Consider the following 17,469-nt stretch of genomic DNA (forward strand, 5'->3'; position numbering starts at 1 on the left):
ATTAAATGATTAATCTAATTCTGAAAACTAAATCTGAAATCTTATTCTGATTCTAAAGTTTGAATTTTGAGTTACAACACTTAGTCTAATATTTGAATATAAGTTCCAATTTCAAATTCCAGGTTGATCTTTAATCCAAATTCTTAATCAGAATTCTAAATCTGAATTCTCAATCTGAATTCTGAATTTGAACTCTGAATTTGAATTCTAAATCTGTATTCTGAATCTGAATTCTGAATCTGAATTCTGAATCTGAATTCTGAATCTGAATTCTGAATCTGAGTTCTGAATCTGAATTCTGAATCTGAATTCTGAATCTGAATTCTGAATCTGAATTCTGAATCTGAATTCTGAATCTGAATTCTGAATCTGAACTCTGAATCTGAATTCTGAATCTGAATTCTGAATCTGAACTCTGAATCTGAATTCTGAATCTGAATTCTGAATCTGAATTCTGAATCTGAATTCTGAATCTGAATTCTGAATCTAAATTCTGAATCTGAATTCTGAATCTGAATTCTGAATCTGAATTCTGAATCTGAATTCTGAATCTGAATTCTGAATCTGAATTCTGAATCTGAATTCTGAATCTGAATTCTGAATCTGAATTCTGAATCTGAATTCTGAATCTGAATTCTGAATCTGAATTCTGAATCTGAATTCTGAATCTGAATTCTGAATCTGAATTCTGAATCTGAATTCTGAATCTGAATTCTGAATCTGAATTCTGAATCTGAATTCTGAATCTGAATTCTGAATCTGAATTCTGAATCTGAATTCTGAATCTGAATTCTGAATCTGAATTCTGAATCGGAATTCTGAATCTGAATTCTGAATCTGAATTCTGAATCTGAATTCTGATTCTGAATTCTGGATCTGAATTCTGAATCTGAATTCTGAATCTGAATTCTGAATTTGAATTCTGAATCTGAATTCTGAATCTGAATTCTGAATCTGAATTCTGAATCTGAATTCTGAATCTGAATTCTGAATCTGAATTCTGAATCTGAATTCTGAATCTGAATTCTGAATCTGAATTCTGAATTCTGAATCTGAATTCTGAATCTGAATTCTGAATTCTGAATCTGAATTCTGAATCTGAATTCTGAATCTGAATTCTGAATCTGAATTCTTAATCTTGTAAATCTCATTTTGATTGTTTTGCATCACGCGGTTTTCAACATTGAAATTTCTTTCATCCAAAATTTTTTTTATGATTTCGGATTTTACAACTTTTAATAGTATGGTTTTACCCCTAAAAGTATGCAGCAAACTTAATTTCAGAAAAATTGTGAATAAAAGTTTTCACAAAACAAAATCGTGTTTTCATGCGTAATAATTTTTAAGTCATCGCAAATTTATCAAAAACTGTGAAAATTGGTATTCTTGGAGAAACAATTCCAGAATTGAAAATTGATAAAGTGAGGAGAAATTTTACGGATGATGAAAAGAGCGAAAGAACATTTTTGCAAGGAAAATTTATTAACGTACACCATACTTTACCTCGCAACATCCAGCTTCATTAATTTTTAATTCTGATATTCTTTCTCCATGAATCTAAATTTTTCACCGATATGCCGAAAATAAATTTACAAAAATTCTGAATCTGAATTCTGAATCTGAATTCTGATTCTGAATTCTGAATCTGAAATCTGAATCTGAATTCTGAATCTGAATTCTGAATCTGAATTCTGAATTTGAATTCTGAATCTGAATTCTGAATCTGAATTCTGAATCTGAATTCTGAATCTGAATTCTGAATCTGAATTCTGAATCTGAATTCTGAATCTGAATTCTGAATCTGAATTCTGAATTCTGAATCTGAATTCTGAATCTGAATTCTGAATCTGAATTCTGAATCTGAATTCTGAATCTGAATACTGAATCTGAATTCTGAATCTGAATTCTGAATCTGAATTCTGAATCTGAATTCTGAATCTGAATTCTGAATCTGAATTCTGAATCTGAATTCTGAATCTGAATTCTGAATCTGAATTCTGAATCTGAATTCTGAATCTGAATTCTGAATCTGAATTCTGAATCTGAATTCTGAATCTGAATTCTGAATCTGAATTCTGAATCTGAATTCTGAATCTGAATTCTGAATTTGAATTCTGAATCTGAATTCTGAATCTGAATTCTGAATCTGAATTCTGAATCTGAATTCTGAATCTGAATTCTGAATCTGAATTCTGAATCTGAATTCTGAATCTGAATTCTGAATCTGAATTCTGAATCTGAATTCTGAATCTGAATTCTGAATCTGAATTCTGAATCTGAACTCTGAATCTGAATTCTGAATCTGAATTCTGAATCTGAATTCTGAATCTGAATTCTGAATCTGAATTCTGAATCTGAATTCTGAATCTAAATTCTGAATCTGAATTCTGAATCTGAATTCTGAATCTGAATTCTGAATCTGAATTCTGAATCTGAATTCTGAATCTGAATTCTGAATCTGAATTCTGAATCTGAATTCTGAATCTGAATTCTGAATCTGAATTCTGAATCTGAATTCTGAATCTGAATTCTGAATCTGAATTCTGAATCTGAATTCTGAATCTGAATTCTGAATCTGAATTCTGAATCTGAATTCTGAATCTGAATTCTGAATCGGAATTCTGAATCTGAATTCTGAATCTGAATTCTGAATCTGAATTCTGATTCTGAATTCTGGATCTGAATTCTGAATCTGAATTCTGAATCTGAATTCTGAATTTGAATTCTGAATCTGAATTCTGAATCTGAATTCTGAATCTGAATTCTGAATCTGAATTCTGAATCTGAATTCTGAATCTGAATTCTGAATCTGAATTCTGAATCTGAATTCTGAATCTGAATTCTGAATTCTGAATCTGAATTCTGAATCTGAATTCTGAATTCTGAATCTGAATTCTGAATCTGAATTCTGAATCTGAATTCTGAATCTGAATTCTTAATCTTGTAAATCTCATTTTGATTGTTTTGCATCACGCGGTTTTCAACATTGAAATTTCTTTCATCCAAAATTTTTTTTATGATTTCGGATTTTACAACTTTTAATAGTATGGTTTTACCCCTAAAAGTATGCAGCAAACTTAATTTCAGAAAAATTGTGAATAAAAGTTTTCACAAAACAAAATCGTGTTTTCATGCGTAATAATTTTTAAGTCATCGCAAATTTATCAAAAACTGTGAAAATTGGTATTCTTGGAGAAACAATTCCAGAATTGAAAATTGATAAAGTGAGGAGAAATTTTACGGATGATGAAAAGAGCGAAAGAACATTTTTGCAAGGAAAATTTATTAACGTACACCATACTTTACCTCGCAACATCCAGCTTCATCAATTTTTAATTCTGATATTCTTTCTCCATGAATCTAAATTTTTCACCGATATGCCGAAAATAAATTTACAAAAATTCTGAATCTGAATTCTGAATCTGAATTCTGATTCTGAATTCTGAATCTGAAATCTGAATCTGAATTCTGAATCTGAATTCTGAATTTGAATTCTGAATCTGAATTCTGAATCTGAATTCTGAATCTGAATTCTGAATCTGAATTCTGAATCTGAATTCTGAATCTGAATTCTGAATCTGAATTCTGAATCTGAATTCTGAATCTGAATTCTGAATCTGAATTCTGAATTCTGAATCTGAATTCTGAATCTGAATTCTGAATCTGAATTCTGAATCTGAATTCTGAATCTGAATTCTGAATCTGAATTCTGAATCTGAATTCTGAATCTGAATTCTGAATCTGAATTCTTAATCTGAATTCTGAATCTGAATTCTGAATCTAAATTCTGAATCTGAATATGAGTTCTGAATCTGAATTTTGAATTCTGAATTTTGAATCCTGAATTCTGATTCTTAAACCTGTATCCTGAATTTGAAAACTGAATCTGAATTCTGCATCTGAAATTGAATCTAAATTATGTATGAGTATGTAGAAATGAAAAAAAAAAAACATAAATTCATTCTTCAACACGGGTAAAAAAAAACGAGGGTCATAAGATCTTCATATAAATTCCCCCCCAACGCAGTTTCCTGTACGGCTCTGCATTTTGTTGACACCCGGCATGGCTTTAGACACTATAATTTCATAAATGAAATTATAATGTCTATAGGCATGGCGGACTCTGAAGGAAACGCCCATCCGCCATTTGCTGCATTGAAAAGCAAGAAGTGTAAGATATAAACACTGTTGCCGTATTTGCCCCAGCAGACTGAGAAACTGCCCAGACCACGGTGCGTCTTAGTAATGCCTTTTACATATTTGAGTTTGAGCCGCTCTCTATCAAGCGTGCCGATGGTTTATTGGATAGCGCTTGAAACTTTGAATCTGAAGGGTTTTGGTTCAAGTCTCGAGTTAATAAATATTATTTTTTTATTTTGATTATCTCCAATTTATAAATGATTGCTGGTGCTGCTGCTTCGAGGCGCCACTAGCAACTTTTTTATATGCCATAATAAGTATGATATGTATTTGGTAAAGAAAACGGTTTCAACTATTTTGTTTTTTTCCCGTTTTTGAAAGGGTTGTGTAGAAAAAAAAATGCATTCTTTTGAGACTAAAATCATTTTAATTGTGCAGCCCAGTTTCGCAAAAACGTTCTTGACATTTTTAAAATGGCACATACAAATCCACGGACATCAACAGAACTCGTCGAGCTGAGTCGATAGGTACCTATAAAGGTATGTCTAAGACCCATAATTAATGATCTCTCAAATCGACCGATAACCAAACCTTTCTGTTAGAAAGGCAAAAAAATACGCCATTAGGTATGCTTCAAAGAAGGACGAACCAAAACAAACAACGGTGATTACACCGTTCGGGTACGTGCGGAATCTTCTTGCTCTCACGAACACCACTGACGGGTAATGAAAATAAGATATGGAGATTACACCGTCCGGACGTGTGAGCAATCTTCTTCCTCTCACAAATACTACTGATGGCAATGAACACAAACTTCTACGATGCCAGCTTTCAAACGTATAGCTGCTTTTCCTTTCTCACACACGCACACTATTGACGGGGAATGATCATTCACCCACGTCGCTTTGCAGCACTGATCCACCCCTTGAGGGCCACTATGATTTACTCGGATTCTTCAGCACATTGGTGTGCTCACACACGCGCCACCGCGAAGATAATTTCGTTCGGACTCGTAGACCTTCGTTGATAACAATGCGGCGGCACGCCGTCTTCCCGCGGCGATGGGAATTCCCGTTCAACTGAGCACTATCCGACTGAGCTGCTAGCTGTACTGCTGCACGTACACATTGATGAATGTTCATCCAGTATATCTGGTTCGACTGATTTGTGATCCGAGCTCTGCGCGCACACCAGCATGAATGTTCACTTGGAGGTTCGAATGGGTGTGAGCCGAATTGGTGAGTTCGATTCTACGACCACTCCGTCACCGATGCAAGATTGGACCTACACAAAAGCCCTCCAGTGAGGGCTTGTTTACGTTTCCTTTCCAGATCCAATTGGGTGAGGCATGGCAAAATCCAATTGGAATTTTTTTAGCGAACTTTGTACGCCTGTCTTAATTCCTTCAGTAGTTTTCCTTATTTTGCTTATCAAATCCAGCTGAACAGCATGTGAGCTCTCCTTTCGAGTGCCTCTTCGAACTCTGGTTGCCTGCACGACAGTTCTATGATTAGGTTGAGCTTACTCTGAGCGAATGTAAGAATTTTACCTTTCTTATCTCGTTACTTTGCTTAGCAGCTTTTCGGTCGCACCTAGCGGATCTTGGACCGTTCGCGGAAATCGCTTTATCGAAGTATGTTCGCCTGCGTGTGAATTGTTTGATTTAGGTTAGGCTCAATTATTACAGAATAAATCATACCCTTATTCTCCTGTGTCAACTCTACCTAGACTCGATCCCGATCATGCACATTTGGGGCTTGAGTGAGGAGAGATTCTTAACCCGTGTCCTAGCTGTTTCGCTACCGTCCTATCGCATGCTTCTGGCATGCCTCCACTCGCCTTGGATGGTTGGTTCCGGACGTGGTAGCACTTTCAACGCGCCGTATCGACCTTCCTTAAGGTTGGGGTTATTCGTATGATTATTTTCCATCACATATGATTGATTTCATTCGAAAACCTTTAACACAGGAATCACTCTGTTTGCGTGGAACCGAATTTCTCTAATCATGCAGAGAAGTTGCTTAGGATCGGATTGACTAATTGGTTTTACGACAATCTGCATGCAAGATGTCGATCATAGACTAGGAATACGAGAAATGAAAGTTACTAAGCGGAAATGCTGCTTCTTGGTTTTGACAACTTGACAAGTGTCAGGGCTGCTTTCAGTAGATGGTGATGTCATTACAGGCTGAGTTCGATTTCTTGAACGAGTGATCCTAATTTGTAACAAATTGTGTTATTTGTTCTGCATAATTTGATCTCGCTCAAGATACGGTAATAGGAATCAAGTATCCCCAGGGATCAAGTATCCTCATTCTCCCCTATAGTTTTGGTGTAGTTTTTGTTGTATTTTGAGGTAAATTTTTGAAAAATTAGGACATTTTCCATAAATAAGCCAGTCTAGCACAAAAGGTTACAAACCCTAGCAAATGGTAAAGTTTGAAGGAAAAAAATAAAGGAGAATATTTAGTGCGGCGCCTAGAGAATCGAATGAAGGCAAAATTTAATTTCCATTTTGGAGTTAAAATTCTACAAGTAATGTTAATAAATTTAGCTTCTTGATTTATGCCGTAGCATTGTCCATCTTTCGATTTTAATTATTGTTCGGCCATAACACATTAAAGACCACGATATTGTTTTCTTTGGACCGCGAAGAAATCTGCACCACGGAACACTGAAATTCAGCACGGTTTATTTCAGAATTCACTGGACCAAAACTTTCATATTTAGTATCTTTGAGCCACCGACAGTGTTGTGTTCAGTTTTGTGAAGTTTCATGATAAATTATAAATCAATTGAGTGTGTTCCGAACTGCCTTAGCAATTGTTAAACTAGCATTTGTAAATATTATGAAGGAGTTTTGTATCGTTGATGATCAAGAAAAATCGTTAAAACCGTCGAAATAGAGACTGACCAATGCTACCCCAAAGCATCAAACCTTAAGCTAAGACGAAATCGGTTTTAAAATAAAATTTTAAGTAGTCTTATAAATTTCTGCAACCATGTTTTACGTTTATAGGAGTCCAGTACTGGTTTTAAAAATATGAAGCTTGCCACATTCCCCTTAACAAAAAAATATTCGAAAAATATTGAAAAAAGTGATCAATCGTACCACGAATTACGGTACTTAAAAGGTCGCAAGCAGTTTGTGGCAATTTAAAATACAAAAAAAGCGAATAAAGAAATATCGATATCAAGCTAACACAAGGATGCAATATTGGGCCATCACTATGTACCCAGACCATTCGGTGGGTATTTCGAATTTTCAACGCAAATATACGTGCAAATATACGCGTAAAAATATCGTATATAATGCAGCAAAACCAGTTTATACGTATCATTTTGGAGGCAATATAGGTACATTAGCACGCATATTCTTGATTTTGATTGTATTGAATTACGATTTACACGATTTGTCATGCGCATCATTTACGACTATACCCTGATTCTTTTTGGAATATACTATGCCAATTTACATCATCATATAGATGAGAGAGGTTGTAATCTTGCAGGTCATCGCTCAATACGCGATTGGGAATATCTTTATATACGAAAATTTTCGTAACAATATGGAAAGTTTGACGTCTTATTTGGTCGTCTTTTGCGACTTGAGTACAGGGCTCTCATTTTCCGTCAGTTGAATAAAAATAAGATTTTTTTTTTGGGATTTTAAACTAATTGGTTTATTCATCCGAAAAAATAATAAAAATAAGATTATTTCAAAGAAATGCGTTTTAGCTGTCAAATTCAAGTTTATATCGTACAAATTTATTATTTGCCAGATTGCTGATTTTTTTAACGTTCATGAAGTTATTGTCAGTACCTGGACTTGATCCCCTGACGATACAATCTGCAGCTCATGATGGTTCCTCGACGCTATCTGGAATATATAAATTCGAGGGGATTTGCTTGAAAGGCATTAAACCAAAAGCAAATCGTTTATTTCTATAACTAAGATCTTTTAAATCGTAGAACACGTCATCGATGATCCAAAAATAGACCAACATTTTGAAGCCTCCTTAAATCTTATTCTAATAATCGATGTCTTATTATCATAAACGATTTTATGGAACTTATTTGTATTCTTTTACGATTGCCAGCAAATACGTTTTACGAAAATCAGACATGCGAATAAATTTGCAGAGGTATACGATTGCATGCACATTGTTACGAATCAATGCAGTTATATACGATTTTATTGCATACTAGCTGATCCCATACGAACTCCGTTTCGCTTCCAACTTGAAATATGTCATGAACAGTTTGTATGAAAGTCAATTGCCAAGCATTTTCTAGATGTACTTAGAAATTCATTGTGAGGTCATAATTGCAAAAATATTGGACGATCACTTTTTCTGTCGTCTGCTACTAAATTTGAAATCAGGAATAAATTGACCGTGTCAAAAGCCTCCGTGTATAAATTTCGACTCGATCGTTGCATAACAATGCAATTATTGCCAAAAAGTTAAACTACTTTCGGTGGCATTTTATAAAATCATTAATATCTGAAATCGGTTGCCCTTCCCTCAAACCTCCCGTGTGCAAATTTTAAAAGCAATCCATTGCATAATAATGTCAATATTGCTAAAAACAGTGAAAAATTAACTAATATGGATGACCCTTTCGTCGACCCCTGGAAAAACATTTTACATCTCGAACCGATTGCTCATCCCTGAAAACTACCGTGTGCAAATTTTCATCCATATCCGATGTATAATAACGACGATATTGCAAAAATATTGAAAGGTTAATATGGACGACCCCTTTTGCCGGCCCCTTACACTGAATTTGATACCTCAAATTGACTGCTTGTCACTAAAAACTGTCGTGTACGAATTTTCATCTTAATACGATGTATAATAACGTCAACATCGCAAAAACAGCGAACAGTTAATATGGACGACCCCATTGGATGACCCCTTACACAAAATTTGATACCAGAAATCGATTGCTCGTCTTTCAAAACACTCATGTGCAAATTTTCAACACAATCCAACGAAAAGTAATGTCAATATTGCGAAAACAATATTTGTCTTGTATGGACGACCCCCTTCAGAAAGGGTCATCCGAAAATGTGAAAACATTTTTCATCATTCCTGGTCCTAATGAGCTCCATGCCAAATTTCAGACCTCTGGCTCTTAAGACGGCTGAGTCTATAGAGGACAAACAAACAAACATACAGAAATTGCTTTTGGGAGAGTTGGGATACTTGATCCCCTTTTCTTATTTTCAACATATCTTTTTGGAAAAATTTAGCAACTCGCCGTCTTTGACATTTTCTGACAGCTTGTAACTTCAAGTTTCTATGCTCCAAAAATTAGAACGATAATTTAACCCGTTGATGAACTAGAAGCATTTTTGTGGGAGTAAAAAAATTGCGATTTTTCTGAAGTTAGGGGAGACTTGATCCCCTATTGAAGGAGACTTGATCTTTTATTCAGGAAGCCCTAATCCTTTTATAAAAATCAAACAAAACCCGAAGATAGAATGTTAATTTACTATTTTGGTCATGTTTGTTCTCATTTCACAATTGATAGCAGACATAAGAAGAAAATTCTATAACTTTGTCTCAACGCTAAAAACATTGCATACTTAAAGGCGCTATTTTTTATAATTAAGAGAAAATTAATTATTTTTGCTATTTTCTTCAGACAATTGTTTGATAAATATTAGTTTTTGGATAAATATAAGTAATTTCGTGATCAGCAATCATAACGATCAATTCAGAAGAAAAATATGCCGTTTGGAAGGGGGATCAATTGTACCAACTCATGGGGATTAATTATACCCACAATCAACATTTTAGAAAACTTTTTCTGAAAAAGTTGAGAGATTTTCATCGCTTTCAAAATATGGCATTATGAAGTTCATTCTACGCTCGAACGATTGATACATTGGAATAAATATTTTTTTCATAATTTTCCCATGTAAGGAACATTTTAAAGTGATGAAAAAAGATCTTCAAGTTACATTTTGTGAAATTTTTCAAACAAAAATCAATTACTCAAACAATTATTTTGTTTAAAAATTTTAAACTACAAGCATTGTTATTTTGCTCATTTTGGCACATTTTTCTAGAACATTTGTTCTTTGTAAGATATTCCAGTTTCGAGATATAGCTAAGGAATCAAGTATCCCCAGGGATCAAGTATCCTCATTCTCCCCTACATATCTCCAAGCGGCAAGCAAAGTTGCGAGCTTACTTTCTTTCTACTAAGATCTAACATCTGGTTGTTATGATAATATATATCGTATTCCATGTTGAAAAAATCTTAATTTCGAATTATTTTATGCATAGCACGACAAACTCTGTCAATCATGGCTGGTCATCGTCCCAGACAACCATTTGGTGGGTATTTCGAATTTGCAACACAAATATACGTGTAATTTGCATTACATATCGTATATAATGCAGCAAAACCAGTATATACGTGATATTTTGGAGGCCACTAGCACACATTTTCTTGATTTGGATTGTATTGTCGTAATAAAATCATGCAATGTATTCAAATACGATAAAGAATATGCATTGGCCGCACATTGTAGGTGCAGATATACGAAAATGAGATTAAATAAAACTCTATACGATATAAAATTCGACTCCTGGTTGTATGGGGTATATCGGTCGTTTCACAGATTTTTTTTTGCGAATTGTTGTACACGAAGGTCGAGTTCATATGCACATGAATACGTGTCTGTTCTTGTCGTAATAAAATTATGCAATGCATTTAAATACGATAAAGAATATGCATGGTCCGCACATTGTAGGTGCAGATATACGAAAATCAGTTTAAATAACATTCTATACGATATAATCTGTAAAATAAGATACGACTTCTGGTTGTCTGTGTAATAAAATGTAATGAAAAATTTTTACACCTTGTAAACGCTTCAAATAAACATTTGAATACCCGTTCTGAGTATTTAAAACTTACAATCCCTGTCAGTATTGCCAGCAGCACAATGATGAGAACTTTTTTGTATTTATACAAGTATATGCTTGAAGCTTCCAAAAATGTTTAAATTCTCAACATAGGGTTTAAGTTATGAAAATTGGCCCCCTTTTTGATTGGTTATAATTGAAACAAATGTTTTGGTAAGGTCGGGTCTGAAAACGTTAAAGTCGAAAGTTTTCTACTTTTGGTCTCTTTCCGTTTTTTTTTTTTGGAATTATTGAAAGATATTCCATTATTTTGGTAAAAAAGGTATATTGTTCATATTCTTCACAGCGATAATGGCTTCTTTTTCTCTTTTATCACTTAGAACGCCTCTCACTGAATTAGCTGTTTTTTGCCACTGAAGTTTTTTTTAAACAATGTACCGCCTCATAGTAAAAAACGTTGAGAACTTTATAAGAGTAACTCCTTATGGACATACGTGGTATGTAGGAAGATTAAAACTTCATTGTTTGCATAAAAGTATCTAAAATCTTTATCAGTGTAAAAAGTCTAAAGGCTCTAGCTCCAAAGTAATTCACCCTAAATTAATCATAAGTTAAAAAGAAATGTTCGCGTTTAACCAACCTCATTCAAACATGCTAAGGTTTTATCTCTTGAGGATTTCAAATGTTATCCAAAAACTTTTCCCAGTTCGAAACCTTTTCCGACTGCGGTCGTTCAAATCAATCTGTTTAATGGAGGAACTTTAGGTTACAGTTTGTGCAATTTCCCGTGGTTTAGGTTATTCATTGAGGCGGAAAAATATATTGACAGAATTAATTAAATTGCCTATGCCAAATCTGTTACTGCTCAAGGAATGGCAAAGTTCAAACTGAATCAAAATCTGTTTGCACAGAAAACAATTTGAAGCGACGCGAAACATTCCGATCCCATTTCAGCCGAATTCGAAAAGGGTAACAACATTCAAAACAAAGATGTAACTTCCGCGAAACAAAATGTTTTACAGTGGGAAAACAATCCTCAGCCCTCCGGCATAGGTACATGCCATGTTGCCACAATCCCAGCCAACCTTCAGACAGCATCAGAACAGGATGGCCTAGCTAATGGGTGCCACTGACCTTCCGCATGGCTCACGATTCGAGTCTTGCCGGTTTTTGGAAAAGCGAGAAAACTCGAAAATGGTAGCAGCTGTTTATGGCGTTACAGTATCAATCCGGTAGGCTGTTCAACAAACTTAATAGACAACGTTCTAATCAAGGTATTTCTCGAAATTGCCAAACCAACCGACCCAAACTGTGGGACAAAATACGGATTCATTCGTTATGTTCTATCTAGGATGAAAATCACTTCCACTCACCTGGACAATCACATTTGCGTGGTAATCACGGCACTTCTGGATCTTCATGAGCGAAGCCTTCAGCGGCATAACAACTGTTACCGGGATGCCCAACTTCCAACCATGATAGCTCAGGCCCTGTTTGAAAAAAAAAAAACAAAATAAAGCAAGATAGAAAATGGAAAATTACAGCACGTTTCCAGGTAAAAGAGACTCGGCAAGTCATGTCTACGGTCGGTTGAAGCTTTCATGACACGTGGCGAAATGGGTTTGTTAGTATTATTGCTCGGATAGGTGAAAGTTGAAATTATTTTGAAATTAACTGGCGGTTTTTGGCTTCCCCGTTTACACTTTTTGTGCCCGCGTTTTACAGAACAATTTATGGTCGAGCGAGGGAAAAATTTAGATCTTCATTTTGATTGTTGAATTTGATTGAGATTCTAAAACAAAAGAATTAAAAATTCCGGAAAAAGACACTACATCTATATATACATAACAGGGAGAGAGACAGATTAAACAGAAATGTACGAACACGCAAAACTCTTCGCTGGATCATCCGATTTGCATGCGATTTTTTTTTTGTTGTGTTCGTCTTCACGCGAAGAATAACAAAACGGAGAGATAATTTCAAAAATGCATTTGTGGAATTTGAAAATTAATTTTTAGTTTTTATTCGTATCAAATAAAAGTCATGGCACCCAATTTCCATTTTTTTCCCATTCGAATCACCCAGAGTAGGAAGGCGCCAAAAGCAATCAAGGCTTATTGATGTGCATTCATCTCTCTATCTATAGGAAGTTTTGGGGCCCATTTTCGTTGCAAGTGTACTTTTCACGTGGCTCCAGTAAAATGGATACTTGGATGTGATTTTCCCTATGGGGTTCCGCAACTACGAAGCATAGTAAAGCCTGTACGAAGAATATTGACAAAATTTGTAATTTTTTGCATCAGAATCAAGCCAATTCTAAGATTTTTTTAGATGTTTGTTCATTCACCGTTAATTTTTTTTGAAATGTCATATTCTTTTAGCAACTCAAGTAATATGGCAGTAAAATTTTCAAGAGACTCAAAACAACTTAATGAGATTGAATTGAAACATTCCATTATCAAATCATTTTTTATAAGTCTTGGTAACACCAATGGAAAGTCATATAACTGGTAAAAGATCACCTTAATTTATTTTTTGTTGATTTTATCCAGTTAGTTTGAGAATTGAAGGTAATTAATTTTGTGATTACAAGTAAATTGAATCATTATCATAAAAACGGATTGGAGGATCAGGAAACATTGGAAAATCCACACTACCTTTCATGCTCAGAGGTTAATCGGAACTTTTGAAAATTTTAGCTATATAGGACTTTATCTTGATATAAGATCCAACTATCGAATCGTAATCAATAATATCATCAAGTACTAAAAATTTTAAAGAATATAAAAATTAAATTTTAAGTAAAAAGCATGCCACTTAAAATTTCGAACATTTAAGTATAGAGAAAAATCTGAACCAATACACAAAAATACACGTACCAGATAGGTAAGATCTAAAAAAACAATCTGTCAAGCATAAGTAAATTAAAGAATATAAACACTTCAATTCGACCAAAAAAAAAATAAAATCAAGATCAACGAAAATCCAGCTTTTAAATTAACGTTTTAATATAACTGAAAACCTAGATTCATAATGCCAAATTTAGAATATTGATTCAAATCAACAATAAAATTTAGAATTAAATTTAACTGGCTGGATTATAGTTTTTTATCTTACGATCATAAACTATAAATTTAAGTAATTTGTGAATATTTTGAATTTTTATTCCAAATACTCAAAATAGATTTGCTTTCATTCAAGGTTTGCCTGTTAAGAGAAAAATAATCTAAATACAAGAAAGTTTGAATTCTTTTTTTTTCTAAACTCTTTAATTCTTAGTGCAATTTGCCAATCCCTAACTGAAAATAAAAAAAAAGATAATGATGATGCAAATTTCGAAGACATTTTCAAACATTATATTGATTAGAAAAGTGTTGCTGTAAAATGAAATGAATAGTAATTTTTTCTGAATTGATAAATATTTGTCAAATTCAGCTCTGTAAATTCACAATAAGATTCAATTAGTGTATTTAGAGCAAAGTCCGAAAAAAAGGCATTTGAAATAATTAAAAAAATTAAAAATTAATTTTATATTCATTATTCTTTAAATGTTCTGGGTCCATTTTTTAATTTTTCTATTCTGACGACCATGTTTAAAGAAAACTGTAATGTATTTAAATACAGAGGTTAACACAAATCGAAAATACAACTCTATTTATGACTCCAGAAAAAAAGATCCATTTTCTGTTGAAATCAATCTTCAACATTTTTAAAATACTTTATCAGATAGGAGTTTTTGAATAGGAATGATGACTAAACTAAATTGAAACTTGATAGATTAAGCGTTCTTAAGTTACCGGAACTAATCATTAGCAGAACTTTATTATACGCTACCTCAACAAGAAAATAAGTTCGCTAAACAAAGGTTAGCGAACTTATTAAAGCAAATCGTATGGGCGTTTTTGTGTCACGAACTGCCGGATTTGAATATAAATTTATGTATGATATTTTCCATTCCATTAGCGGTTTTTGAATGAACTTAAAATAATGAAATTCGAGTAACAAACCATAATTCTGGATTTTTTCTCCAAAGCAAAGGTATCCACTAGATTTTAAACACTTAAAAGAAAGGCTGACTAAGGAACAGTGCTGAAATATAAAAAAATACTCAAAAATTACAGGCTTAACAAAATTTGCCGGGTTTATAACCAATATAAATGATGAAAAAATGGTTTTTCACCTCAATTTCGATAAAAACAATGTACAGGCATTTCTTACTGACAATTAATTTGACCTTTCGACAAATGTGGTTTGAAAAAACTTCAAACTTTTTTTTTTTTGCCACTCCAACTAGACACCATCGATAACCTTTTTCGGATTCAAGCTTATGTGATGAAAAATGTTTAGAGAGATGAGGAAAACCAGGAGGATTCATAGACCAAAAAAGAATTAATGAGAAAAAACAAAACGAAAATACTAAACGAAAAATAACGCACTAAATACATTTTAAGTTATGTAAGTAGGTATAAGGTTTGTTCCAATTAGTTTTCGGCCGCATTAAATTAAGGATTTCTAAATGAGGGCATATTTAATTTACAAAATTGATAAAAACATGTTTTTGCAAGGTTTTTTTTTATCGAATTTTAGGAATTCATTGTCTACTATTTTGATGAACTCTCGAACTTTTCGTCAAATACCTACAATTAATTTCTGCACAGTGGCAAAATCAACCGTATCGATGTCACGATAATTAGAGCTTGTAGTAAATAAATGAAAACGGTCAAATACTAATTGAAACGAACCTTTTTGAAGATGTCCTGTTACACCTTTCAAGTAATGGTAGATTTTTTTTTAAAAGAACATTTTTATCGTTTTTTTTACTTAGCTGTAAAGTTGCGACTTCCACCATTTCAGCCTAGACTTTAAATATTTAACCGAGAGTCCCCCCCTCCCCATGAGGGTCCAAAAAGCCAGCGAGGTATTCTACTCCAGACTCAAAATTTTAAAATCATAATCAAACTATGATGATGGAACAAAGATATTCAAGAGAAACTATCTGGACTAAAAACTAATGCAAAAACCTCAAAACCCCATCCCATCAGCACGTATCTGGGTCGGAAAAATCCGGGCTGTTTTATATAAAAACCTGGCGAAGTCCGGGAGTTTGATTTCTAAATTGTCGACTGAAATCCAGGCAATACCGTGCAATTTTGGTCAAAACCTAGGAATTGCTCAACGAAAATCTTGAAAAAAATTAAAGAAAAACCTTTCATGATTATTTTTTTTTAAACTTGTTGCAAAAATTGGGGTTGCATAAATAAACAAAATTACAACACAATTTGTTTTTTTTTTGTTTGATTTAAGAATGAGAATGAGAACAAACCCGGGCCAAATCCGGGTTTTTCCAATGAAATCCAAGCAACCGGGTCGGCCGGACTTTTCCCAAATTTTATATTAAATATCCGGGCCAATCCGTTTAAAACTGGGCAATCTGGCAACCATATCACAGAAATCCAGGTCTGAAAATTAAGTTTTAAATTAAACCCATTTTGGAGATTCTGGTTCCATATTCCCATAACCAAAATTGTATTTCGACATATTTTCGTATTTCTGATTCTGTATCAAGTTTAGGGTTCTTGATATTCAGTTCGCATAATTATAAGAAATAAGAAATGAAAAGCTGCTTTGAAATCCTTATTCAAATTCGGTTTTGCATTTCATATCAAATTTGAGTCATGTTTTTCAAAAATCACATGCAATTTCAATAATTTGATAAAAGTTTTGTTGAAGAACACTGTTTTGTATTCAAGTTCGAAGTTATTAATTTTTTTCTAACGTAAAATTTAAATATTTAAAGCTTCTAAGTGGCGATCCAAAATTGAAAATTGAGATTCAAATTTAAAGTTCAGAAAAAAAATTAAGCTTGTGAATAAATTTTCAATCAACAAAAAATTCTTGAGAAATTTAAGAGAACATGAACTTCAAAATTTGCTCGTCAATTAAATTTCCAGATTTCAGAATTAGTTAGTACATACAATTAATCTGAAAATCACAAATGAAAAGTAGAATTTGAGTTAATTTTCTTAGTTTTGATTCATGCAAAATATCTCAAATTTTATTTAGAAAATATTATCCACAGGATTTTTGTTATGGAATTGATTCTTTATGAAAAATAATTCCTGTTAAAGGAACATGTACCTGATCTCCACCTACAAAATCTGCACAAAAATCTTTTTTTTTCTCAGTGTATTGTTTAACATTATAAATATTGTAGTTTTTTTTTAACTCAAATTTCATACTTAAATCATATATTTAGTTCAAGTTTGCATCAAGCAAATTTGATCCGATTTTTTTATCTATTGCTGTTTTTTGGAAAATTTTATTTATTTTCATCAAAGGGTTGAATCCTGGAATTTGCAAAAGAGTTCAGAAGATTGGGCTTTTTTTATTTGATTATAGAATAAGTTTTTTTTAAGAAATTAAAGGCTTCCCTAAAAATAACTTG

The 17,469-nt window shown here is 33.2% G+C and overlaps 1 protein-coding gene across 3 annotated transcripts in view; it reads right to left on the reverse strand.

Annotated features, from left to right (window-relative positions):
- LOC129757287 (L-threonine dehydratase catabolic TdcB-like) overlaps positions 1-17,469 on the reverse strand; it is a 74,327-nt gene that overhangs the window by 17,623 nt on the left and 39,235 nt on the right. For all 3 annotated transcript variants that reach the window (XM_055754455.1, XM_055754453.1, XM_055754454.1), the window contains exon 4: positions 12,398-12,514. In XM_055754455.1, the coding sequence (XP_055610430.1) occupies positions 12,398-12,514 (117 nt within the window). The remainder of the gene's footprint in view (positions 1-12,397; positions 12,515-17,469) is intronic.

Source organism: Uranotaenia lowii, chromosome 3, assembly GCF_029784155.1.
Source record: "Uranotaenia lowii strain MFRU-FL chromosome 3, ASM2978415v1, whole genome shotgun sequence".
Classification (NCBI taxonomy): domain Eukaryota; kingdom Metazoa; phylum Arthropoda; class Insecta; order Diptera; family Culicidae; genus Uranotaenia; species Uranotaenia lowii.